Below are 27,346 nucleotides of genomic sequence, written 5' to 3'. Positions count from 1 at the left end.
TAAAGTGTGTTCAGTTTAAAATTTAAAGTGACAGTAACGGTTTTATTTTAAAACGTTTTTTGTGCTTTGTTGACAAGTTTAAGCCTGTTTAACATGTCTGAACCATCAGATAAGAGATGTTCTATATGTATGAAAGCCAAGGTTTCTCCCCATTTAAATATATGTGATGATTGTGACATAGTGTCCAAAAAAAGTAGGGACAATGATGCCACAGATAATGATATTGCCCAAGATGATTCCTCAAATGAGGGGAGTAAGCATGGTACTGCATCATCCCCTTCTGTGTCTACACCAGTTTTGCCCACACAAGAGGCCACTAGTACATCTAGTGCGCCAATACTTATTACCATGCAACAATTAACGGCTGTTATGGATAATTCTATTGCAAACATTTTATCTAAAATGCCTACTTATCAGAGAAAGCGCGATTGCTCTGTTTTAAACATTGAAGAGCAAGAGGACGCTGATGATAACGGTTCTGACATACCCTCACACCAATCTGAAGGGGCCAGGAGGGAGGTTTTGTCTGAGGGAGAAATTTCAGATTCAGGAAAAATTTCTCAACAAGCTGAACCTGATGTTGTAACATTTAAATTTAAATTAGAACATCTCCGCGCACTGCTTAAGGAGGTATTATCTACTCTGGATGATTGTGACAATTTGGTCATTCCAGAGAAATTATGTAAGATGGACAAGTTCCTAGAGGTTCCGGTGCCCCCTGATGCTTTTCCTATACCCAAGCGGGTGGCGGACATAGTAAATAAGGAGTGGGAAAGGCCCGGCATACCTTTTAGTTCCTCCCCCTATATTTAAGAAATTATTTCCTATAGTCGACCCCAGAAAGGACTTATGGCAGACAGTCCCCAAGGTCGAGGGGGCGGTCTCTACTCTAAACAAACGCACTACTATTCCCATAGAAGATAGTTGTGCTTTCAAAGATCCTATGGATAAAAAATTAGAGGGTTTGCTTAAAAAGATGTTTGTTCAGCAAGGTTACCTTCTACAACCAATTTCATGCATTGTTCCTGTCACTACGGCAGCGTGTTTCTGGTTCGAAGAACTAGAAAAGTCGCTCAATAAAGAATCTTCGTATGAGGAGGTTATGGACAGAGTTCAAGCACTTAAATTGGCCAACTCTTTTATTTTAGATGCCGCTTTGCAATTAGCTAGATTAGCGGCGAAAAATTCAGGGTTTGCTATCGTGGCGCGCAGAGCGCTTTGGCTAAAGTCTTGGTCAGCGGATGTGTCTTCCAAGACAAAATTGCTTAACATCCCTTTCAAGGGTAAAACACTGTTTTGTCCTGATTTGAAAGAGATTATTTCAGACATCACCGGGGGAAAGGGCCACGCCCTTCCTCAGGATAGGTCTTTTAAGGCTAAAAATAAGCCTAATTTTCGTCCCTTTCGCAGAAACGGACCAGCCTCTAATTCTACATCCTCTAAGCAAGAGGGTAATACTTCTCAACCCAAACCAGCCTGGAGACCGGTGCAAGGCTGGAACAAGGGTAAGCAGGCCAAGAAGCCTGCCACTGCTACCAAAACAGCATGAAGGGATGGCCCCCGATCCGGGACCGGATCTGGTGGGGGGCAGACTTTCTCTCTTTGCTCAGGCTTGGGCAAGAGATGTTCAGGATTCTTGGGCACTAGAAATAGTGTCTCAGGGTTATCTCCTGGAATTCAAGGAACTACCCCCAAGGGGAAGGTTCCACAGGTCTCAATTATCTTCAAACCAAATAAAAAGACAGGCATTCTTACATTGTGTAGAAGACCTGTTAAAGATGGGAGTAATTCATCCAGTTCCAATAGGAGAACAAGGGATGGGGTTTTACTCCAACCTGTTCATAGTTCCCAAGAAAGAGGGAACATTCAGACCAATTTTAGATCTCAAGATCCTAAACAAATTTCTCAGGGTTCCATCGTTCAAAATGGAAACCATTCGAACGATCCTTCCTACCATCCAGGAAGGTCAATTTATGACCACGGTGGATTTAAAGGATGCGTACCTACATATTCCTATCCACAGGGAACATCATCAGTTCCTAAGGTTCGCTTTTCTGGACAAGCATTACCAGTTTGTGGCACTTCCATTCGGATTAGCCACTGCTCCGAGAATTTTCACAAAGGTACTAGGGTCCCTTCTAGCAGTTCTAAGACCAAGGGGCATTGCAGTAGTACCTTACTTGGACAACATCCTGATTCAAGTGTCGTCTCTGTCAAAGGCAAAGGCTCATACGGACATCGTTCTAGCCTTTCTCAGATCTCACGGATGGAAAGTGAACATAGAAAAAAGTTCTCTGTCCCCGTCAACAAGAGTTCCCTTCTTGGGAACAATAATAGATTCCTTAGAAATGAGGATTTTTCTGACAGAGGTCAGAAAATCAAAACTTCTAAGCTCTTGTCAAGTACTTCATTCTGTTCTTCTTCCTTCCATAGCGCAGTGCATGGAAATAATAGGATTGATGGTTGCAGCAATGGACATAGTTCCTTTTGCACGAATTCATCTAAGACCATTACAACTGTGCATGCTCAGACAGTGGAATGGGGATTATACAGACTTGTCTCCGACGATTCAAGTAGATCAAAGGACCAGAGATTCACTCCGTTGGTGGCTGATCCTGGACAACCTGTCACAGGGAATGAGCTTCCGCAGACCAGAGTGGGTCATTGTCACGACCGACGCCAGTCTGGTGGGCTGGGGCGCGGTCTGGGAACCCCTGAAAGCTCAGGGTCTATGGTCTCGGGAAGAATCTCTTCTCCCGATAAACATTCTGGAACTGAGAGCGATATTCAATGCTCTCAAAGCTTGGCCTCATCTAGCAAAGGCCAAATTCATAAGGTTTCAATCAGACAACATGACGACTGTTGCATATATCAACCATCAGGGGGGAACAAGGAGTTCCCTGGCGATGGAGGAAGTGACCAAGATAATTCAATGGGCGGAGGATCACTCCTGCCACTTGTCTGCAATCCACATCCCAGGAGTGGAAAATTGGGAAGCGGATTTTCTGAGTCGTCAGACCTTCCATCCGGGGGAGTGGGAACTCCATCCGGAAATCTTTGCCCAAATAACTCAATTATGGTGCATTCCAGACATGGATCTGATGGCCTCTCGTCAGAACTTCAAGGTTCCTTGTTACGGGTCCAGATCCAGGGATCCCAAGGCGACTCTAGTGGATGCACTAGTAGCACCTTGGACCTTCAACCTAGCTTATGTATTCCCACCGTTTCCTCTCATTCCCAGGCTGGTAGCCAGGATCAATCAGGAGAGGGCTTCGGTGATCTTGATAGCTCCTGCTTGGCCACGCAGGACTTGGTATGCAGACCTGGTGAATATGTCATCGGCTCCACCATGGAAGCTACCTTTGAGACAGGACCTTCTTGTTCAGGGTCCATTCGAACATCCGAATCTGGTTTCCCTCAAACTGACTGCTTGGAGATTGAACGCTTGATTTTATCAAAGCGTGGGTTTTCAGATTCCGTAATAGATACTCTTATTCAGGCTAGAAAGCCTGTAACTAGAAAGATTTACCATAAAATATGGAAAAAATATATCTGTTGGTGTGAATCTAAAGGATTCCCATGGAACAAGATAAAAATTCCTAAGATTCTATCCTTTCTACAAGAAGGTTTGGAGAAAGGATTATCTGCAAGTTCTCTGAAGGGACAGATTTCTGCTTTATCTGTTTTACTTCACAAAAGGCTGGCGGCTGTGCCAGACGTTCAAGCGTTTGTTCAGGCTCTGGTTAGAATCAAGCCTGTTTACAGACCTTTGACTCCTCCCTGGAGTCTTAATCTAGTTCTTTCAGTTCTTCAAGGGGTTCCGTTTGAACCCTTACATTCCGTAGATATTAAGTTATTATCTTGGAAAGTTTTGTTTTTTGGTTGCAATTTCTTCTGCTAGAAGAGTTTCTGAGTTATCTGCTCTGCAGTGTTCTCCGCCCTATCTGGTGTTCCATGCAGATAAGGTGGTTTTGCGTACTAAGCCTGGTTTTCTTCCGAAAGTTGTTTCCAACAAAAATATTAACCAGGAGATTGTTGTACCTTCTTTGTGTCCGAATCCAGTTTCAAAGAAGGAACATTTGTTACACAATTTGGACGTAGTCCGTGCTCTAAAATTCTATTTAGAGGCTACTAAAGATTTCAGACAGACATCTTCTTTGTTTGTTGTTTATTCTGGTAAAAGGAGAGGTCAAAAAGCAACTTCTACCTCTCTTTCTTTTTGGCTTAAAAGCATTATCCGATTGGCTTATGAGACTGCCGGACGGCAGCCTCCTGAAAGAATCACAGCTCATTCCACTAGGGCTGTGGCTTCCACATGGGCCTTCAAGAACGAGGCTTCTGTTGACCAGATATGTAAGGCAGCGACTTGGTCTTCACTGCACACTTTTGCCAAATTTTACAAATTTGATACTTTTGCTTCTTCAGAGGCTATTTTTGGGAGAAAGGTTTTGCAAGCCGTGGTGCCTTCCATTTAGGTGACCTGATTTGCTCCCTCCCTTCATCCGTGTCCTAAAGCTTTGGTATTGGTTCCCACAAGTAAGGATGACGCCGTGGACCGGACACACCTATGTTGGAGAAAACAGAATTTATGCTTACCTGATAAATTACTTTCTCCAACGGTGTGTCCGGTCCACGGCCCGCCCTGGTTTTTTTAATCAGGTCTGATGAATTATTTTCTCTAACTACAGTCACCACGGTATCATATGGTTTCTCCTATGCATATTTCCTCCTGTACGTCGGTCGAATGACTGGGGTAGGCGGAGCCTAGGAGGGATCATGTGACCAGCTTTGCTGGGCTCTTTGCCATTTCCTGTTGGGGAAGAGAATATCCCACAAGTAAGGATGACGCCGTGGACCGGACACACCGTTGGAGAAAGTAATTTATCAGGTAAGCATAAATTCTGTTTTTATTACTTCCTTGGAAGTTGTTCACGGACTGTTGGGTCCGAAGTTTGTGTGCACTTTATTGAATTGTCAGTGACGCATGTTGCGCCTGGCGGGTCCGGTGGGACCTTGAGTGTTTTGTTTTATTGTTATATTATTTGTTTTCACAAACTACACTATACATCTACATCCGGACCTTCAGGTCCGCATACCGGGAGGGATGGGGTGTGCCACTTTATTCCTGGGGTTGGTCGGTGGTTTCCGCCGCATCGTTTTTGGCTCTCTTTCAGGGGGCGGGGCCTTCTCCGCTAGGACGGTTTTTGGGCCTTGGTCTTTTTGCTACTCTTTGGGTGGTTTAGACTTCTAGGGTCTCTGGACCTTGTTTTGTTCCCATTTTAATGGATCCTCTTTGTTGATTTGCGGTTGAGCGTTTGATGGTATGAGAGTCAAAACAGGATTATGCCTGCATTTTCTGTGATGGCTAGCCTGTGACTTTCCTAACGGGCTTCTCGCTGCTGGAGGTCTCTTCTAGCTGGAATCCGCTTTTATTGGGGTCGCCTTGTTTCGGTTCTGGTTCTGGGTTTTTCCAGAATTTTATCCGCCCTCTTAGGGTCGGGCGCTGATGTGGGACCCTAGTTTCTGCATGTCGCGGAGTTTCGCTCTGTGGCATGGGTTCCATCGCCTTGAGATCGGTTCTGCATTTTTTTTGCGGTCCTTTTCTTAGGGTTTTGCTAGAGTTCCCATTTTTTTCGGGTTCCTTCCATGGGTGAGGAGCGTCTGACCGGAATCTTGGTCGGGGTCCTCTTCTTCAGGTCTATTTGTGGATCTGGGATAGGGCTGGGGTTCCGGGTGGTGTTGGTATAGCTCTATGCTTGTCCCGGGTTTTCCCTCCGGTATTCGAGTTGCGTCTGGAAGGGGTTCCTCTTTTTCTCTCTTTTGGGAGCCTGATCTTCTTCCTACGGCTGCTCTGGGCCTTTGCCTTCTCTTAGGGAATGTGTTCTGGACTTCCTTTTGGGTCCATTGTTCTGGTGCTCTGACCTTGCATCAGCATTCCTGTGTAGTGACTTGGTAGGGTCACTTTGTCCTCTTCTCTTACACAACGGTACCTGTTGTGGGTCCCTTCAGCTTGCTACCTTGCGTTGTCTCTACTCCATTGGGGGCTGGCTCGTTTTGGGTTCGTTTTGACTCTTGTGTTGAGCTTGTGTCTGGGGGGTGAGGTTTTCCTTGTCCTCCGTCTTCCCTTGGGGGCTTTTGTCTCTGGGGGTGTGCTCCTATTTGTCCCTGGTTCAGGGATGGTGATACCCTTGGGAATTGTTGTAAAAGTCAGTAACACAAAAAAAAAGGTATTTCAGCCAATCGCATATGATAAATAAATATATATATATCTATTTATATATATATATATATATATATATATATATATATTAACAGCTATATTTAATATGGATTGAAGACAACTCAGTAAAGATTAAAAATAACAATTTTTAATAAATTGGTGATTTAGACATTAAACATATGATTGTAAGTAATTAAATCTAGTAAAAATAGCATCTAAATACATAACAATCACAAAACATCAAATTACTTAGCTTTGATTGTGTTCAGCAGCTTATACCAGGTAGCAGGAAACAGACAAACACACATGTGAGGGAGACTCCGTGCCACATCCTGGGCCCTCAGTTATTTAGCTTTTCTGGTAGGACTTGGCATCTGCACGATCCAAGAGGAAGTCTCCAGGGTTCTCAGTGTCCTGGCCTTTTATCCAAAAGGGAGGGATTAGGATATTGTTAACACCCACTAGGGAGGAACCAGATGGAATGGCCAATAGACTTACTAGGAAGTAAGTTGTCTGGGGGGGTGGCTATACACAGGATGCCTAGACTGATGTCACTTCCTGCTAAAAGCACATGGCATTTTTCCTGCAATCTCCATTTTGGAAAATGTACAGCTCATCCTTTGTTCAGTAGGGACACCTAGTGGTGGGACATAATATTGCATGCTATAAAGGGAGCAATGGATTTTCTAATGGCAATACAATGGTGTTCTGGGTTCGGTGTTTCTCTGTCTCTGGTCATACTCTTTCGAGGTGGCTGGTGGTGTTTCTTCCCTCTCGTTCAAGGGGGGGGGGGGGGACTCTGTTGGATCCTTAGCTGTGGTTCTGATCATCTTTTGACTTTTCAGCTGCCTCTGTTTCTTTTGGATGCAGTGGGTCTCTGTTGAGGTGCTCTCTGAGCTCTCGGGGGGGGGTTTGGATCTCTGAATTTTCCCTCTATGGTGGGGGGCTTTTTATCTAGGAACATGGTTTTTGCTGGTTCTTTTTCTCCCTAGCTGCAGGGTTCTTGTAGGGTTGAGGTGAACTCCTTGGTTCCCTCCAGCTGGGTAGCTGGACAAGGTTTTTTTTTCCCCTTTTATCTGTGGCTGCACTGTGGCGTGCTACTCAGTCGTCTGTGCGGTTTTTCTGTTTCTCAAGATACTTTATGTTTTCTTTCGGTCTCCAACTCGGTCGCGTTTGGCTGATGATGTCCTTTCTCTGGCATCTAATGAGGCTTTCTGAAGTCTCCCAAGCTAGTTTGACCTGTCTTGTTGAAGACAGGGTTCTGGTTAGTTTATCCCTCTACCTTGCTTCTATCTTTGGGGAGTTGTTGGTCAGGGTTCCCTTAAGGGGGCGTGTGTATGGGATCTGCCTTTGGGCGATGGTGCTCTTTGAGTCCTGGTGGCTCGGTAGTGTTGCATGTGGTTTACCCAGTCTTGGGACTGTCTTTTGTGTCCTTGGGGCCCTTTTTTCCTCATGTTTTTGCTCCCTGCTTTTGGATGAAGTGGGACATTTTTATTTATGGGATGTGATTCAGTCCTGGTGCTCTCAGATTGGGCCGCCTCTTACCCTCCCGTTCTTGGCATTCAGTGTCCTCTTTGGCTTGGGTATAATTTTCCCACAAGTAATGAATGCGGCTGTAGACTCTTTCCCATTAGGAAGAAAAACATAAATTATGCTTACCTGATAATTTTCATTTTCTTCCGTGGGAAAGAGTCCACAGCCCCCCGCCCTTATTTTGAGGCGTTTTTCGTGTATAGTCTTTCACCCTTTCACCTTGATATTTCTTCCACTGGTCCTTGTTCCTTGGCTGAATGACTGGAGGATGGGGGAAGTGGGAGGAGTATTTGAGCCTTTGGCTGGTGGGTCTTTGCCTCCTCCTGGTGGCCAGGTTCTGATTTCCCACAAATAATGAATGCAGCTGTGGACTCTCTCCCACGGAAGAAAATAAAATTATCAGGTAAGCATAATTTCTTCTTAAAGACACGATGAGTCCACGGATCAACTTCGTTACTTATGGGATATTCACTTCAGTGTTAATTTCGTCGACTAAAACTAGATTAAATTAGTATAAAACTAAAGATATTCTGATGACTAAAATACGACTAAAACTAAAATGGCATTTTAGTCAAAAGACTATGACTAAAACTAAATCAACATTACATTTTAGTCAAAAGACTATGACTAAAACTAAATCAAAATTTGCTGACAAAAACATTTTATGCAAGGTGTTATAATCAATCCATATCTAATTACTGCTCTTTTGTAAAATTTATGAAACTTAATTTGATTAAATTTTAAGATAAAGACATGTTATATTCCACAACAGTTAAATCTGTATTGCATGTTCAAACCTTAATACCATAAATAAAAACAGGTTAATAAACCTTTACTCCAGGAGTATATAATGAGTTTGGAAGTTCTAGAGTAGTGTTAATATTGTTGCCAAAAATGTTTCGAATCTGTGAACAATCAATTGATTCTTCCTATAGAAATAAGCATAACCCACGAGTATGGGTTTAAGTTATGCTGTGCCTGTGCTATCTGCAGAAACTTTTTGTTGTGTTGAGTTTCTCTTACAAGGTGTATCCAGTCCACGGATTCATCCTTACTTGTGGGATATTCTCATTCCCTACAGGAAGTGGCAAAGAGAGCACACAGCAGAGCTGTCCATATAGCTCCCCCTCAGGCTCCGCCCCCCCAGTCATTCTCTTTGCCGCTCTAACAAGTAGCATCTCCACGGGAGGGTAAAGTGAATGTGGTGTTAGATTTGTAGTTTTTATTTCTTCAATCAAAAGTTTGTTATTTTAAAATAGTGCCGGTTTGTACTATTTACTCTGGGGCAGAAAGTGATGAAGATTTCTGCTGAGAGGAAAACTATTTTAGCATGTTGTAACTAAAATCCAATGCTGTTCCCACACAGGACTGTTGAGTACCAGAAAACTTCAGTTGGGGGGAACAGTTTGCAGGCTTAACTGCTATAAGGTATGTTCAGTCTCTTTTTTCTAGTCAAGACTTAGAATATGGCTTACCTTCCCCACATGGGGATACTTGTCAGTCTTCTAGCATTACTGAGACTTAGTATAGAAGGAAGGCTTAATTAAAAGGGCTCAAAACACTGGTGGACACTGTTAAGGAGCAATCGATTATTTATTACAAAAATCTGATATTTGTACAAGCTTGCATTACATTTGGAACGTTTTTTGGGGGGTTTATTCCGCATGGCATATATTTAGACACCTATTTTGGCTTGTGAAGGCCCCACAACTCCAGAGTGAAGAGGGAGGGGGCCTAAAATTTGTGCCTCAGTTGCGCAGTTGATTTTGCAGACAGCTTCATGCAGCTTCACGTGGAGAGTCCAAAGATTACTTGAGGACTTCAGAGAGGCTTATTTTCGATCAAAACGAATCCCCAAGGAAGGTAGGGCCACAGCAGAAGGCTGTGGCATGGTACTGTAGTTTGCTAACCGGTTGCCAGCTTTAATTTGCTCCGGTTTGGGCATGAAGGGGTTAATTGACTTGAAATTTACTGTGCAATCATTTCAAAGCATTGGGATCATATGGTGAAAAAGTGTGCGCTTTTTATTATTTAAAGGCACAGTACCGTTTTTTCAAAAATAGTATTTTACTGTATTTGAGTGCTGTCTAAGTCTGTTTAACATGTCTGAGCCTACAGATAGACCTTGTTCTATGTGTTTAATAGCCATGGCGGTACCCCCTTTAGATACCTTAGCACACTTTAAAAACAAATGTAAACATTTTAACCCCTTAACGACCAACGACGTATGGGGTACGTCCTGCAAAAAAATGCAGTTAATGACCAAGGACGTACCCCATACGTCGTTGGTCTTTGAAAGCAGTGGAAGCGATCCTGATAGCTTCCAGCTGCTTTCATGTTATTGCAGTGATGCCTCAATATTGAGGCATCCTGCAATAACTGTTTTTAGCCATCCGATGCAGAGAGAGCCACTCTGTGGCCCTCTCTGCATCGGCTATCGATGGCCGTTATCGTTGGTGGGTGGGAGCTCATCCAGGGAGGCGGGTGGGCAGTTATTGGTGGAGGAGGGGGGAGGGATCGGGTGCGTGCGCGTGCACGGGCGTGTGCACGAGAGCCGTGCACGCGTGTGCACGTGAGGTCTATGAAAACAGCATCAATATGCTGTAGATCTGGAGGGTGGGAGAGAGGACTGGGGAGGGTGGGATTTTGAAATCAAGGTATCTGGGAGAGGGTGGGGGGTTGGATGTTGAGGGGGGAGCAGCTACACTTCAGAAATAAATAAAATATTTAAAAAAAATAAAAATAAAAAATACATTATTATTTTTCAAACTGGGTACTGGCAGACAGCTGCCAGTACCCAATATGGTGCCCAATAAAGGCAGAGGGGGGGTTAAAGAGCTGTTTGGGGGGGGATCAGGGAGATTGGGGGCTAAGGGGGGTCCTACACAGCAGAAGAATTATTTATTTATTTTTTTTAAAAACCTAAAAATTTTATTTTAGTACTGGCAGATTTTCTGCCAGTACTTAAGATGGCAGGGACAATTGTGGGGTGGGGGTGGGAATGGAGCTGTTTGGGAGGGATCAGGGGGTGGGATGTGTCAGGTGGGAGGCTGATCTCTACACTAAAGCTAAAATTAACCCTGCAAGCTCCCTACAAGCTACCTAATTAACTCCTTCACTGCTAGACATAATATACGTGTGATGCGCAGCGGCATTTAGCGACCTTCTAACTACCAAAAAGCAACGCCAAAGCCATATATGTCTGCTATTTCTGAACAAAGGGGATCCCAGAGAAGCATTTACAACAATTTGTGCCATAATTGCACAAGCTGTTTGTAAATAATTTCAGTGAGAAACCTAAAATTGTGAAATATTTAAAGTTTTTTTTTAATTTGATCGCATTTGGCGGTGAAATGGTGGCATGAAATATACCAAAATGGGCCTAGATCAATACTTGGGGTTGTTTACTACACTACACTAAAGCTAAAATTAACCCTAGAAGCTCCCTACATGCTCCCTAATTAACCCCTTCACTGCTGCGCATAATACACGTGTGGTGCGCAGTGGCAATTAGCGGCCTTCTAATTACCAAAAAGCAACGTAAAAGCCATATATGTCTGCTATTTCTGAACAAAGGGGATCCCAGAGAAGCATTTAAAACCATTTGTGCAATAATTGCACAAGCTGTTTGTAAATAATTTCAGTGAGAAACCTAAAGTTTGTGAAAAAAATTGTGAAAAAGTTAACATTTTTATTTATTTGATCGCATTTGGCAGTGAAATGGTGGCATGAAATATACCAAAATGGGCCTAGATCAATACTTTGGGATGTCTTCTAAAAATATATATATACATGTTAAAGGATATTCAGGGATTCCTGACAGATATCAGTGTCCCAATGTAACTAGCGCTAATTTTGAAAAAAAGTGGTTTGGAAATAGCAAAGTGCTACTTTTATTTAGTGCCCTATAACTTGCAAAAAAAGCAAAGAACATGTAAACATTGGGTATTTCTAAACTCAGGACAAAATTTTGAAACTATTTAGCATGGATGTTTTTTGGTGGTTGTAGATGAGCAACAGATTTTGGGGGTCAAAGTTAGAAAAAATTGTTTTTTTTCCATTTTTTCCTCATATTTTATAATTTTTTTAATAGTAAATTATAAGATATGATGAAAATAATGGTATCTTTAGAAAGTCCATTTAATGGCGAGAAAAACGGTATATAATATGTGTGGGTACAGTAAATGAGTAAGAGGAAAATTACAGCTAAACACAAACACCGCAGAAATGTAAAAATAGCCTTGGTCCCAAACGGTCAACAAATGGAAAAGTGCTCTGGTCACTAAGGGGTTAAAGACCATGCAGTGACACTTAAAAATGTAGCCCAAGATGATTCTTTAACGGAAGGTAATGAGGATAGTCCTCCTTCCTCTCCCCATGTGTCGACACCAGTTATGCCCGCGCAAGCGATGCCTAGTACCTCTAGCGCATTGGCCCCTATTGCATTACAACAATTAGCAGCAGTCATGGATAATTCCCTTGCGGCATTTCTATCCAAACTGCCAGTTTTTCCTAAAAAGCGTGATAGCTCAGTTTTAAGAACAGAGGATGAGCAATCGGAAGTTTTGGATGATTTATCTGTTGTACCCTCACAACACTCTGAAGTGGCAGTGAGGGAAGTGCTGTCCGAGGGAGAAATTTCTGACACAGGAAAGGTTTCTCAGCGGGCAGAATCAGATTCCTTAGCATTTAAATTTAAGCTTGAACACCTCCGCATACTGCTTTAGGAGGTTTTAGCTACGCTGGATGATTGCGACCCCATGGTGGTCCCAGAAAAGTTGTGTAAAATGGACAAGTTTCTAGAAGTCCCTGTATACACTGATGCGTTCCCGATTCCGAAGAGGGTGGCGGATATTGTGACTAGGGAGTGGGAGAGACCAGGAGTACCTTTTGTTCCCCCCCCCTATCTTTAAGAAAATGTTCCCCATAACTGACCCCAGGCGGGACGCGTGGCAGACGGTCCCTAAGGTAGAGGGAGCAGTTTCCACTCTAGCCAAGCGCACAACCATACTAATAGAAGACAGTTGTGCTTTCAAAGATCCTATGGATAAAAAATTAGAAGGTTTACTAAAGAAAATATTTGTTCAACAAGGTTTCCTTCTTCAACCGATTGCCTGCATTATACCTGTAACTACTGCAGCGGCTTTTTGGTTTGAGGCGCTGGAGGAGTCGCTCCAGAGGGAGACTTCATATGACGAAGTCATGGATAGAATTAATGCTCTAAAACTGGCTAATTCTTTTTATCACAGATGCCGCATTACAATTAGCTAAGTTAACGGCGAAAAATTCTGGTTTTGCCATTATGGCGCGAAGAGCGCTTTGGCTCAAATCATGGTCGGCGGACGTGTCGTCCAAAACAAAATTACTAAATATTCCTTTCAAGGGAAAGACCCTATTCGGCCCCGAGTTGAAAGAAATTATTTCGGATATCACTGGGGGAAAGGGCCATGCCCTCCCGCAAGATAGACCGTTTAAGGCCAAAAACAAGGCTAATTTTCACTCCTTTCGCAACTTCAGGAGCGGCTCTGCTTCAACCTCTGCAACCGCAAAGTAAGAGGGTAACGCTTCACAGCCCAAAGCAACCTGGAAACCTTTGCAGGGCTGGAATAAGGGTAAACAGGCCAGGAAGCCTGCGGCTGCTACTAAGACAGCATGAAGGGGTAGCCCCCGATCCGGGACCGGATCTAGTAGGGGGCAGACTCTCTCTCTTTGCTCAGGCTTGGGCAAGAGATGTTCCAGATCCCTGGGCATTAGAAATCGTTGCTCAGGGATATCTTCTAGAATTCAAGGACTCTCCTCCAAGGGGAAGGTTCCACATTTCTCGTTTGTCTTCAGACCAGACAAAGAATCAGGCGTTCTTACGCTGTGTAGAAGATCTACTAAAGATGGGAGTGATATATCCAGTTCCAATGGCAGAACAAGGACTGGGTTTTTACTCAAACCTGTTTGTAGTTCCCAAAAAGGAAGGAACTTTCAGGCCAATACTGGATCTAAAAATTCTTAACAAGTTCCTCAGAGTTCCATCATTCAAAATGGAAACTATTCGGACGATCTTACCGATGATCCACAAAGATCACCATCAGTTCCTAAGGTTCGCTTTTCTGGACAAGCATTACCAGTTCGTGGCCCTTCCTTTGAGGTTGGCCACTGCTCCCAGAATTTTCACAAAAGTGCTAGGGTCCCTTCTGGCGGTACTAAGACCGCGGGCATTGCAGTAGCACCTTATCTGGACGACATCTTAATTCAGGCGGCGTCTTTTCAAAGAGCCAAGGCTCATACGGAAATTGTTCTGGCCTTTCTAAGGTCTCACGGGTGGAAGGTGAACGTCGAAAAAAGTTCTCTGTCCCCGCTCACAAGGGTTCCCTTCCTGGGAACACTAATAGACTCGGTAGAAATGAAAATATTTCTGACGGAGGTCAGGAAGTTAAAGCTTTTAACTGCTTGCCGAGTTCTTCATTCCATTCCTCGGCCTTCTGTAGCTCAGTGTATGGAGGTAGTCGGATTAATGGTTGCGGCAATGGACGTTGTCCCTTTTGCCCGAATTCATCTCAGACCACTGCAACTGTGCATGCTCAAACAGTGGAATGGGGATTGTGCAGATTTGTCTCCTCAAATACTACTGGACCAGAAAACCAGAAATTCTCTTCTCTGGTGGTTGTCTCAGGATCACCTGTCTCAGGGAATGTGCTTCCGCAGACCGGAGTGGATCATTGTCACGACCGATGCCAGTCTATTAGGCTGGGGTGCGGTCTGGGACTCCCTGAAAGCTCAGGGCCTATGGTCTCGGGAAGAATCTCTTCTCCCAATAAACATTTTGGAACTGAGAGCGATATTCAACACGCTCCAGGCATGGCCTCAACTAGCGGCGGCGGCCAAATTCATCAGATTTCAGTCGGACAACATCACGACTGTAGCGTACATCAATCATCAGGGAGGAACAAAGAGTTCCCTAGCGATGAAGGAAGTATCCAAGATCATCAAATGGGCGGAGGATCACTCCTGCCATCTCTCAGCAATTCACATCCCAGGAGTAGACAACTGGGAGGCGGATTTTCTAAGTCGTCAGACTTTTCACCCGGGGGAGTGGGAACTCCATCTGGAGGTTTTTGCTCAGCTGACCCAGCTATGGGGCATTCCAGAATTGGATCTGATGGCGTCCCGTCAGAACACCAAACTTCCTCTTTACGGATCCAGGTCCAGGGACCCCAAGGCGGCATTGATAGATGCTCTAGTAGCGCCTTGGTCCATCAATCTGGCTTATGTCTTTCCACCGTTTCCCCTTCTCCTTCGGCTGGTAGCCATAATCAAACAGGAGAAGGCTTCGGTAATTTTGATAGCGCCTGCGTGGCCATGCAGGACTTGGTATGCAGACCTAGTGGACATGTCATCTGCTCCACCATGGACACTGCCATCGAGGCAGGATCTTCTAATACAGGGTCCATTCAAGCATCCAAATCTAGTTTCTCTGCAACTGACTGCTTGGAGATTGAACGCTTGATTCTATCTAAGCGTGAGTTCTCTGAATCAGTTATAGATACTCTGATCCAGGCTAGAAAGCCTGTCACCAGGAAAATTTACCATAAGATATGGCGGAAATATCTTTGTTGGTGTGAATCCAAGGGTTACTCGTGGAGTAAAATTAGGATTCCCAGGATATTGTCTTTTCTCCAAGAAGGATTGGAGAATGGATTGTCGGCAAGTTCCTTAAAGGGACAGATATCTGCTTTGTCTATCCTGTTACACAAGCGTCTGGCAGAAGTACCAGATGTTCAAGCGTTTGCACAGGCTTTAGTCAGAATCAAGCCTGTCTATAAACCTGTGGCTCCTCCATGGAGTCTAAATTTAGTTCTTTCAGTTCTTCAAGGGGTTCCGTTTGAACCTTTACATTCCATAGATATTAAGTTATTATCTTGGAAAGTTTTGTTTTTGGTAGCTATCTCTTCTGCTCAAAGAGTTTCAGAATTGTCTGCTTTGCAGTGTAATTCACCCTATCTGGTGTTCCATGCAGATAAGGTAGTTTTGCGTACCAAACCTGGGTTTCTTCCTAAAGTGGTTTCTAATAAGAATATTAATCAGGAAATCATTGTTCCTTCTCTGTGTCCTAATCCAGTTTCTAAGAAGGAACGACTATTACACAATCTTGATGTGGTTCGTGCTTTAAAATTCTATTTACAAGCAACTAAAGATTTCAGACAAACATCATCCTTGTTTGTTGTCTATTCTGGTAAGAGGAGAGGTCAAAAAGCTACTGCTACCTCTCTTTCCTTTTGGCTGAAAAGCATTATCCGATTGGCTTATGAGACTGCTGGACAGCAGCCTCCTGAACGAATTACAGCTCATTCCACCAGAGCTGTGGCTTCCACATGGGCTTTCAAGAATGAGGCTTCTGTTGAACAGATTTGTAAAACAGCGACTTGGTCTTCACTGCATACTTTTGCCAAATTTTACAAATTCTATACTTTTGCTTCTTCGGAGGCTATTTTTGGGAGAGAGGTTTTGCAAGCAGTGGTGCCTTCTGTTTAGGTTACCTGATTTGTTCCCTCCCTTCATCCGTGTCCTAAAGCTTTGGTATTGGTATCCCACAAGTAAGGATGAATCCGTGGACTGGATACACCTTGTAAGAGAAAACAGAATTCATGCTTACCTGATAAATTACTTTCTCTTACGGTGTATCCAGTCCACGGCCCGCCCTGGCAATTAAGTCAGGTTAAAATTTATTTTTGTCAAACTACAGTCACCACTGCACCCTATGGTTTCTCCTTTTTCTCCTAACCGTCGGTCGAATGACTGGGGGGGCGGAGCCTGAGGGGGAGCTATATGGACAGCTCTGCTGTGTGCTCTCTTTGCCACTTCCTGTAGGGAATGAGAATATCCCACAAGTAAGGATGAATCCGTGGACTGGATACACCGTAAGAGAAAGTAATTTATCAGGTAAGCATAAATTCTGTTTTTAATTATTAACAGAGAACTGTTAAAGTTTTTATATTGGTTAATATGTGCAATACAGCCAATACAGTTTAAGTTTTGTTTTTTTATATGTTGAAGTTGTTCTTCTGTTTGTTTATGAAACGTGGTTTTATTTAATTTTAAGTTTAATAAAGATGTTATATATCACAACGGCTAAATCTGTGTCTGTATTGCGTGTTTAAACCTTAATACCATAAATAATAACAGGTGTTATGTTTACTCCTGGAGTATATACTCAGTTTGCAAATTATAGAGAATATTATGTTTAAATAATATATTACACTTTAACTAAACTCCTTAGATTTTAGTCGACTAAAATCTACTGGAGATTTAGTCGACTAAAATCTACTGGAGATTCAGTCGACTAAAACTAGACTAAAACTAAAACAATTCAGATGACTAAAATACAACTAAAACTAAAATGGCATTTTAGTCAAAAGACTAAAACTAAGACTAAATTGAAATTTGCCGTCAAAATTAACACTGATTCACTTCCTGATCAGCAGGAAGAGGCAAAGAGCACCACAGCAGAGCTGTTAAATAGCTCCTCCCTTCCCTCCCACTCCAATCATTCTCTTTGCCTACGTTAGTGCTAGGAAGTGGTAAAGTGAGGTGTTAGAAAAGATTCTTCAATCAAGAGTTTTTTGTTTTATGAGTAGTGCCAGAGAGTGCTACTTTGTTTCTGGGGTGTAGCCTAGTCCATATCAGTCTCTACAGTAGAGCTCTGGTGGCTTTAGAGCTATGCAAACCGGTGGGACATAATTCTCACTGTGCCTCCCATTTTCAGCTGCCCGATATCCTTCAGCCTGAGATTATTACTGACTCAGCATTGCTTATCTCTCAGGCCAATGTGAGGGAGAGGACCTCTCAAGCTTCGGAGCTGCCCTACTGCCAGGCAGTGTTTGAGGTAAGTGCTGCCTTTTTCTGGGATCTAAGGAGTCTCAGTGTTTGTTTCATTAGCACTACGGTACATAAGGGGCTAATGGTAAACCTTACTTATGTGGGGACAGTTTTAGACTTTCAGAAAAGAAGTCTTACTTTGGCAGTGATTAGGTGCAGGCACTGGGGCTGGAGTTATGTTGCTAGGTTTATTTCTTCTATAAGATACGACGAGTCCACAGATTCATCCTTTACTTGTGGAATATTATCCTCCTGCTAACAGGAAGTGGCAAAGAGCACCACAGCAGAGCTGTCTATATATCTCCTCCCTTGACTCCACCCCCCAGTCATTCTCTTTGCCTACTCTAAGTAATAGGAAGGGTAAAGTGAAAGAGGTGATATAATGTTAGTTTTTATTTTTCTTCAAGCAATAGTTTTTTATTTTAAAAGGTACCGGTGTGTACTATTTTCCCTCAGGCAGCAGATGGATGAAGACTTGTGAGTGTGTGGACTCAGGAGGAGGCGCTCTTTCCAATAAATATTCTAGAACTGAGAGCGATATTCAACGCGCTTCAGGTGTGGCCTCAGCTGGCTTCGGCCAAATTCATAAGGTTCCAGTCGGACAATATCACGACTGTAGCATATATCAATCATCAAGGGGGAACAAAGAGTTCTCTAGCGATGATAGAGGTTTCCAAAATAATTCGATGGGCAGAGACTCACTCTTGCCATCTATCAGCAATCTATATCCCAGGAGTGGAGAACTGGGAAGCGGATTTTCTAAGTCATCAGACTTTTCATTCGGGGGAGTGGGAGCTCCATCCGGAGGTGTTTGCACAATTGATTCATCAATGGGGCACACCAGAATTGGATCTGATGGCATCTCGTCAGAATGCCAAATTTCCTTGTTACGGGTCCAGATCAAGGGATCCCCAAGCAGCACTGATAGATGCTCTAGCAGTACCTTGGTCGTTCAACCTGGCTTATGTGTTTCCACCATTTCCTCTCCTTCCTCGTCTGATTGCCAGAATCAAACAGGAGAGGGCTTCAGTGATTTTGATAGCACCTGCGTGGCCACGCAGGACTTCGTATGCCGACCTGGTGAAAATGTCATCTCTACCACCGTGGACACTGCCACTGAGACAGGACCTTCTCATTCAAGGTCCGTTCCAGCATCCAAATCTAGTTTCTCTGCGGCTGAATGCCTGGAGATTGAACGCTTGATTTTATCTAAGCGGGGATTCTCTGAGTCGGTCATAGATACCTTGATTCAGGCTCGAAAGCCTGTCACTAGGAAAATTTACCATAAGATATGGCGTGAATATCTTTATTGGTGCGAATCCAAAGGCTACTCATGGAGTAAGATCAGGATTCCTAGGATTTTGTCCTTTCTCCAAGAAGGATTGGAGAAGGGGCTATCAGCGAGTTCCTTAAAGGGACAGATATCTTCTTTATCAATTCTACTGCACAAACGTCTGGCAGATGTTCCAGACGTTCAGTCGTTCTGTCAGGCTTTAGTTAGAATCAAGCCTGTGTTTAAACCTGTTGCTCCGCCATGGAGTTTGAATTTAGTTCTTCAAGGGGTTCCGTTTGAACCTACGTATTCCATAGATATTAAGCTTCTATCTTGGAAAGTTCTGTTTTTAGTTGCTATCTCTTCGGCTCGAAGAGTTTCTGAACTATCTGCATTGCAATGCGACTCTACTTATCTTGTTTTTTCCATGCTGATAAGGTGGTTTTGTGTACCAAACCTGGATTCCTTCCTAAGGTTGTTACTTATAGGAATATCAATCAGGAAATTGTTGTTCCTTCTCTGTGTCCTAATCCTTCCTCTAAGAAGGAGCGTCTGTTGCACAACTTGGACGTGGTTCGTGCTTTGAAGTTTTACTTGCAAGCAACCAAAGATTTCCGTCTTCTTCTTTGTTTATTGTCTATTCTGGAAAACGTAGAGGTCAAAAAGCTACGGCTACCTCTCTTTCTTTTTGGCTGAAAAGCATCATCCGTTTGGCATACGGGACTGCTGGACAGCAGCCTCCTGAAAGGATTACAGCTCACTCTACTAGAGCGGTGGCTTCCACATGGACTTTTAAAAATGATGCTTCTGTTGAACAGATTTGTAAGGCTGCGACTTGGTCTTCGCTTCATACCTTTTCCAAATTTTCAAAATTTGATACTTTAGCTTCTTCGGAGGCTATTTTTGGGAGAAACGTTCTTTAAGCAGTGGTGCCTTCTGTTTAATCATCTGTCTTGTCCCTCCCGTTCATACGTGTCCTGTAGCTTTGGTATTGTATCCCACAAGTAAAGGATGAATCCGTGGACTCATCGTACCTTATAGAAGAAAAGTAAATTTATGCTTACCTGATAAATTGATTTCTTCTATGGTACGACAAGTCCACGGCCCGCCCTGTCATTTTAAGACAGATTATATTTTTTTATTTTAAACTTCAGTCACCTCTGCACCTTTTAGTTTCTCCTTTTTCTTCCTGTACCTTCGGTCGAATGACTGGAGGGTGGAGCTAAGGGAGGAGCTATATAGACAGCTCTGCTGTGGTGCTCTTTGCCATTTCCTGTTAGCAGGAGGATAATATCCCACAAGTAAAGGATGAATCCGTGGACTTGTCGTGCCATAAAAGAAATCAATTTATCAGGTAAGCATAAATTTTTATTTTTTTTAACATTTATTTTGTGTCTCTTTTAATTCAGTGTTTAAATGGCTATGAAATTAAAACTTCAATGGTTCAAATAGAGCATGCTATTTAAACGTACAATTTTTACTTCTGTTATCAAATTTTCTTCATTCTCCTGGTATCCTTTGTTGAAAAGCTTACCTGGGCAGGTAGATCCCAGAAGTGAATTGCTGCTGTGGAACTGATATTAACGGGACACTAAAGGCAATTTTTTTTATTTAATGATTTAAACAGAGCATGCAATTTTAAGCAACTTTCTAATTTATTCCTATTATAAATTTTTCTTCGTTCTCTTGCTATCTATTTAAAAAGCAGGAATGTGATGCATAGGAGCCAGCCCATTTTTGGTTGAGAACCTGGGTTATGCTTGCTTATTGGTGGGTAAATGTCAGCCTCCAATAAGCAAACGCTATCCATGGTGCTGAACCTAAAATGGGCTGGCTTCTAAGATTTACATTCATGATTTTCAAATAAAGATAGCAAGAGAAGGAAGAAAAATTGATAATAGGAGTAAATTAGAAAGTTGATTCAAATTGCTCTATCTGAATCATGAAAGAAAAAAAAAATTGGGTTCAATGTCCCTTTTACTGCCTTTAACCCATTATAGTGATTAAACACATAGAATAGTGCAATAATAACATACTCCTGCCACATTAGAGCATTATTTATTTTCTACTTTATTTTACTTTGCTGATATAAATACAGTACTTATATAAAAAAAATGACTCCACTGTCCTTTTAAAAAATAAAGATACAAAGATAAAGAGTGTAAACCTCCCAATTGTGCTATAACTTATTTATTTTATTGCATCATATACAGCAGTGTTTCTCAACCGCAGTCCTCAAGTACCCCCAACAGGCCAGATTTTCATTATAGCTGAACCAGTGCACAGGTGAAATAATCAGCTGATGGGTGAGAGCAGGTAAGTAACCATGGTTACTGATCAGCTGATTGTCTCACTTGTGCTCAAGTTCAGCTATAATGAAAACCTGGCCTGTTGGGGGTAGTTGAGGACCGTGGTTGAGAAACACTGATATATGGCACAACATCCAAGCTGTAGATAAGGTATAGAGACTTCATTTCATCCCCTGCTGTGCAATACGAGCTGTAGCACCTGAACATGCTGGATTCTTTGTGTGCAAACGTTTTCCATAATAGCAATATTTACAAGTTTCATAAAAGTTTCCCCTAAATGTTCTACCAGTTGTAACCTTTTTGTGGGAGGAGCTTATATCAGCATAATGATATTTTTAATTCATATTTCCTAGTGAGGGCTTCAGTTCATATTTTGATGTGTTTATGTATAGATTTTTAAAAAAACAAACATATAAAAAAAGAAGTGCTATACATAAATATGGTTGGGCTATTGTGATTGTATAACTGACAATCAGTATTTTGTATTTTGTTTAGTTGCTTCAGCTGAAGGAAAAATACTATGCAATTGAAATAGATCCACACCTTACAATAAAAGAGAAATATCCATTTATGATTGAATGGTAAGCTGTTGTTTTTTTTGGTTGGTTGTTTTTTTTTATTTTTAAATTCCAGACTTTTATAAAGTAAATATAGAACAATAACAGAACACATTGCCATACAATTATGGCTAATAGAAGGTGTAATGATGGTTATTTCATTGGTAAGAAAGGTTAGGAACATGTGATGTACTCCATTATAAAAAAAAAAAATAGACACAGAATTTACAAAGTCCATAATTTTGAATGACAATGTTTAGATGACCATCTAATTTTGTTATCTGTTTTATAAGCATCTAGTATTATTCCTAATAAATGAATTCATTGAACATTATTAAAGTCAAAATTGAACTATTATGGTTCATATTAGGGATGTGCAAATCTTCGTTAGTTGGCATTTGTTAGTGTTGCACTTTTAGTAATAAATCTGTTGCCAATATTAGCCAGATGCCGCAGACCGTGGCTATTGTGACAGATGGGTTCACTTTATGGCCACACTGTGATGGGCAACTTGGAAATTCTGCCATAATATTTCTAAGGCAAATATCCATACACTTTCCTGATTATATAAGTCCTTTTTGCAGAGAGGGGCAGATATGGTTCAGGCGATTCCCAGGATCCACCCCCCCCCCCCACCGTAGCAAAACCATTACTGGTTGCAGGGTCAGAAGGGCCCCCTATATGTTCTGGATCTGATCTTGACTGAGACCCCTTTAGTTACACCTCTGGTCCTCCTTTGCAGGGTTTAAACTCGGTTATATGAAAGCAATAGTGCAATAATAAAACACAAACACATTAGAGCATTTTCTTTTTTGCACTTTTATGTCTCCAGATACATGTTTGTATGAAGAGATCCAGTTTTAAACAATGTATGTGTTTTTTAATTTATGAGAATGTACACAGTTGCTATGGTAACTTCATAATCCCCCCCCCCCATAGGTATGCAAAGTCGCACGCGTTATTAATTGAACAACGTTTACAGAAAGCCAAACTGGCAGAAGTTATAAGGGAATCTGATGTCATGCTCAAGTAAGTATTTGTCCTTTCAATACTGACTCATTTTGTTACTGTGTAAAGCAGATATTAGAAATAAATTATATGGCAGTATTTTATTTCTTACCCATCTTAAACAGTTGTGCTTTATACAGGGATTTTTCCTTATGAATGCATGAAATGGTCAAAAGCTAAATATATCCTCAATAAAATGATGTATTCAAAGTAATGGTTATCATGAGATTGTTATTTGAACATTTTTGTGTGGTAAAAAACCTAATATGAGAAATCTTTATAAAAATGAAAGTTTATATGACAGATACATGTTGAAAATAGCAGACCATTTTTCTAATTGTCAGGTCGTCCAGGACCACTGGACAACAGGCTTTTTCAACCCCTGTGTGTATGTGTGTGTGTGTGTGTGTGTATATATATATATATATATATATATATATATATATATATATATATATATATACTGTATACAGTGTATATATGTATGTGTGTATATATATATATATATATATATATATATATATATATATATATATATATATATATATATATATACATATACAATCAATAAAAGAACTGTATTATTGGCAGATTACAAAGTATGCATCTCCTATGAAGAGAAATTAGTTAAAGTGGGTATGAACTTAGGGGGATGAGTCTAGCTGGTATGTAGCCCAGTGGGATATAACTGGATGAAGAAGTCCAATGATACTCAATATCAGTATAGAAACATCTGCATTACAAAAAAAATGAACTGAAATGCATTTTTGAAGTGCCATCTTTTAGTTGAACCCCCCCCCCCACAGTAATTTCATGGTACATTCTGTTGTAACAGTACTGAACTTCTTTCTTGTCTGCAGGGTTTAGAAGTACTACTAATTCCATTGCTAAAAAATTTACTGCATTTTCTCTGAATTACATATTATAGCTACTAATCGAACTTTATTTTGCATTTCATGTTACAGAGAAGGTTTTGAAACCTTTTTTGATAAGCTAAATGAACACAGTATCCCAGTATTTATTTTTTCTGCGGGACTTGGGGATGTTTTAGAGGAAGTCATCCAACAGTCTGGAGTTTACTTACCTAATATTAAAGTCATCTCCAACTTTATGGACTTTGATGAAAATGTAAGTATTGCTGGTAAATAATGTAACATATTTCATTTTACTTGAAAAGAAATTAGTTCAATAAAAAGCTGTGATTTTTGAAGTATAATTTTGATCCTTTGCTGTTTTGGTAGACACTGCACCAGCAGAGTAAGGTTGATTTAAACCTGTGGCACAGTTGTTCAAGTTGACATTTATAACACATTTGCCAGTAACACCCCATACTGCTTTACTTTTGTTTTGTTTTTTTAATATATTTCTTTCTATCTGTAGACTCATGTAACTGACTGTATTCTATCTAATTAAAAAAAAAAATCTAACCCTTTCAGTTTATGTTAAAGCAAAACAGGAAGTTATATGTTTGTTTTCACAGTTTACTGTAGCATGTGCCTTTAGAAAACAAGTTAGAAGTTGCTAGATGACAAATAACTTAGAGAAATGCTAGATATAATGATGTATTCAAAGCAAAGATCATATGCGTTGAATATAAATTACGTTAGTTGTTTAAATATTGGAAAAATATGTTTAGCGTGTTACCGTCCATAAAGCAATGGATGTCACATGTTGTTACCTAAGTTACTTTCTTTATGGAGGCTAATTAGGGGCAGTTAAAATGGCTCACTAGAGAGTGCAACCAATGACTGTGTAAAATGTAACAGTCTTAAGTCTGGGTTCTGCATTTCCACCTTAAAGGGACAGTCTACTCCAATTTTTTTATTGTTTAAAAAGATAGATAATACCTTTACTATCCATTCCTCAGCTTTGCACAACCAGCATTGTTATATTAATATACTTTATAATCCTTAAACTTCAAAATGTCTGCCTCTCTGTAAGCCCCTGCAGGCCACCTTTTATCTCTGGGAAATTGTATAGCTTTTCACAGCAAGACACTGCTCGTTCATGTGTACCATATAGTTAATATTGTGCTCAGTTATTTAGGAGTCTACACTAACTGGCTGAAAATGCCAGTCTTTCAAAAACACTGAGATAAGGGGCAGTCTGCAGAGGCTTAGATACAAGGTAATCACAGAGGTAAAAAGTGTATTATTATAACTGTTGGTTATGCAAATAGATAATCCCTTTATGAACCATTCTATCTTTTTAAACCATAAAAAATTTGAAGTAGAATGTCCCTTTAAATAGGAATTGGAAAGCCCACAACTTTCAGAATTAAATTACAGTGAAAGGGAACATAATAATTAGTACAAGTATATTGAATTGTATTTTTTTAACACATTAACATTTTATATTACAATCTCGATGTTTCGTTGTTTTTACATTATGTAAGCAAGCATATTTATGTTCTAATTTCGCCTTCACACAGGGTGTCTTACAAGGATTCAAAGGAGAACTAATACATGTGTACAATAAACATGATGGTGCCTTGAGAAATACAGAATATTTCAATCATTTAAAGGATAATAGTAATATTATTCTGCTTGGAGATTCATTAGGTGACCTAACCATGGCAGATGGAGTTCCTAATGTGGAACATATCCTCAAGATAGGATATCTGAACGATAAGGTATTGGGATCGTTCTATTTTTTCCTACAAAACAGTTGGGAATATGCTGTGTTAATATATGAAGATAATTAGTTAAGCATGTTGTATACATGCTGTTGATTATATTGTTTTTATATTAGTATATTAATTATATTAAATGGGCAGTAGAGAACTGGGTATTTAATCCCTTCCAAGAAAGGGTTAACTCATAGTTAAAGTCAACTCCAAAGCAGCAATGCACTACTGGTCAGAAGCAGAACACAGCTTTTGAGCCAATCGGAGGTGGTATATATATGTGTAACTACCAATCACGGCTCCTAATCGGCTCAAGATTAGCATTTCCGCTCCAGAACTGACTTTAACTAGTTCTCTTCAAGCAATAGCGCAGCATTAAATAATTTTAATTATTGTTCCTTTAAAATAGTTTTGCGCCTAATTTTTTTTTTTTTCCTTTACAATTTGGTTACAGCTTACTATTTTTAAAATATAATTCCATTATCTTTTGGTATTCTCTTTTGAAATGTAGCTCCTTTCTAAGAGATCATACTGAGGTAGGCTCAGACACATGCATGCGTCTTTAGCATTTTATGGCAGCCAGCGTTTGCAACAATGTATAATATTGTTACCAACATTGTTGCAAATGCTGCTCCTTATAGTGCTCAAGAAATTCACACACTTCTGTGTCTTCTTTTTCTCGTGTAAAGGTGCTGAGTTTCAACAAACGTTTTCAAGAAGAGAATTTTTATAACCAAAGTAAATTAAAAAGATTTTATTAAAAATTGCACACATTCTCTAAAGTAAATTAAAAAAAAATTAATTTAGACGTCGATATCCCTTTTAATATGAATTTTTAGGTCTCCTTCAAGTGCCTTGAACCTAATGTATCTTCCGTTTCTTTTTATTCTGCAGGTAGATGCTTTATTAGAACAATACATGGACTCTTACGATATCGTTTTGGTCAAGGATGAAACATTGGATGTAGCCAATTCTATAATACAGAAGATTCTGTAATCAAACTGGTCTTCAGGACGACTAAGATGTGCACAGTTATTTTGGAGCAAAATATTTTTATTCATCTTGTTTTTCTAAATTAATTTTATTATTGTTTTATTTAAATATATTTAATTTATCTGAACTTGAAAGCACCTTACTTTTCAGCAATGTGTTGCTTCGGTATATAGCTTTTCTCAGCCTTTATTGTCTAATGGTTTCCTGTCCATAGTCTCACAAGAAATCCTTGTGAAAGGAAGATTTGTATATGAATATAGAGTGAACGTCATTCTACCTCTGAACATTTGGGGGGGGAAATTAGAGTATATCTTTATTTTCATATGCACTTTTTTGGTGATGTATTTTTTAAAAATCATATATGTTTTTTCAAAGGCCAAATTGTGTGCATGTTTTAAAGTGCTATGTTTGTACAGTCTGTTTTATCTATTAAACTCCACCAAAAATCTGCAAAACTCCGTTCTTTTCTAAATTATTAATTTCATATAATGTTACTTAGAGAGCTGTGGTTTGTTTGTTTATTTATTTTGCTTTTTTTATTCTTTTTATTCTTTGTATGTAGTTTTCCTTCCACAGCATCATTCCTTACTATTGGGAATACTGAAGCTGGCCACCAGGAGGTGGCAAAGACTCCCCAGCCAAAGGCTTAAAGGGACAGTTTACTCAATAATGTTCTCCCCTTTAATTTGTTCCCAATGATCCACTTTACCTGCTGGAGTGTATTAAATTGTTTACAAGTATTTCCATGAGTCCATGAGCTAGTGACGTATGGGATATACAATCCTACCAGGAGGGGCAAAGTTTCCCAAACCTCAAAATGCCTATAAATACACCCCTCACCACACCCACAATTCAGTTTTACAAACTTTGCCTCCTATGGTGGTGGTGAAGTAAGATTGATTTGATTTTTATGATTTCTTCTGTGATAAGCGCTTCTAAGCATTCTGAAGCCCAATTCCT

General features: G+C 40.7%; 1 protein-coding gene across 3 annotated transcripts in view; it reads left to right on the top strand.

Annotated features, from left to right (window-relative positions):
- Positions 1–26,841, top strand: part of NT5C3A (5'-nucleotidase, cytosolic IIIA) — a 180,342-nt gene extending 153,501 nt beyond the window's left edge. For 2 of the 3 annotated variants that reach the window (XM_053714429.1, XM_053714431.1), the window contains 6 exons: positions 17,508–17,627; positions 21,698–21,783; positions 22,699–22,788; positions 23,733–23,895; positions 25,199–25,399; positions 26,288–26,841. In XM_053714429.1, coding sequence (XP_053570404.1) covers positions 17,508–17,627; positions 21,698–21,783; positions 22,699–22,788; positions 23,733–23,895; positions 25,199–25,399; positions 26,288–26,389 — 762 coding nt within the window. In that variant the 3' untranslated portion in view covers positions 26,390–26,841. The remainder of the gene's footprint in view (positions 1–17,507; positions 17,628–21,697; positions 21,784–22,698; positions 22,789–23,732; positions 23,896–25,198; positions 25,400–26,287) is intronic. The other variant, XM_053714430.1, reaches the window with a different exon arrangement.
- Positions 26,842–27,346: the final 505 nt, after the last annotated feature.

Source organism: Bombina bombina, chromosome 5 (genome assembly GCF_027579735.1).
Source record: "Bombina bombina isolate aBomBom1 chromosome 5, aBomBom1.pri, whole genome shotgun sequence".
Taxonomy (NCBI): domain Eukaryota; kingdom Metazoa; phylum Chordata; class Amphibia; order Anura; family Bombinatoridae; genus Bombina; species Bombina bombina.
This window is presented reverse-complemented; position numbering and strand designations above follow the sequence as displayed.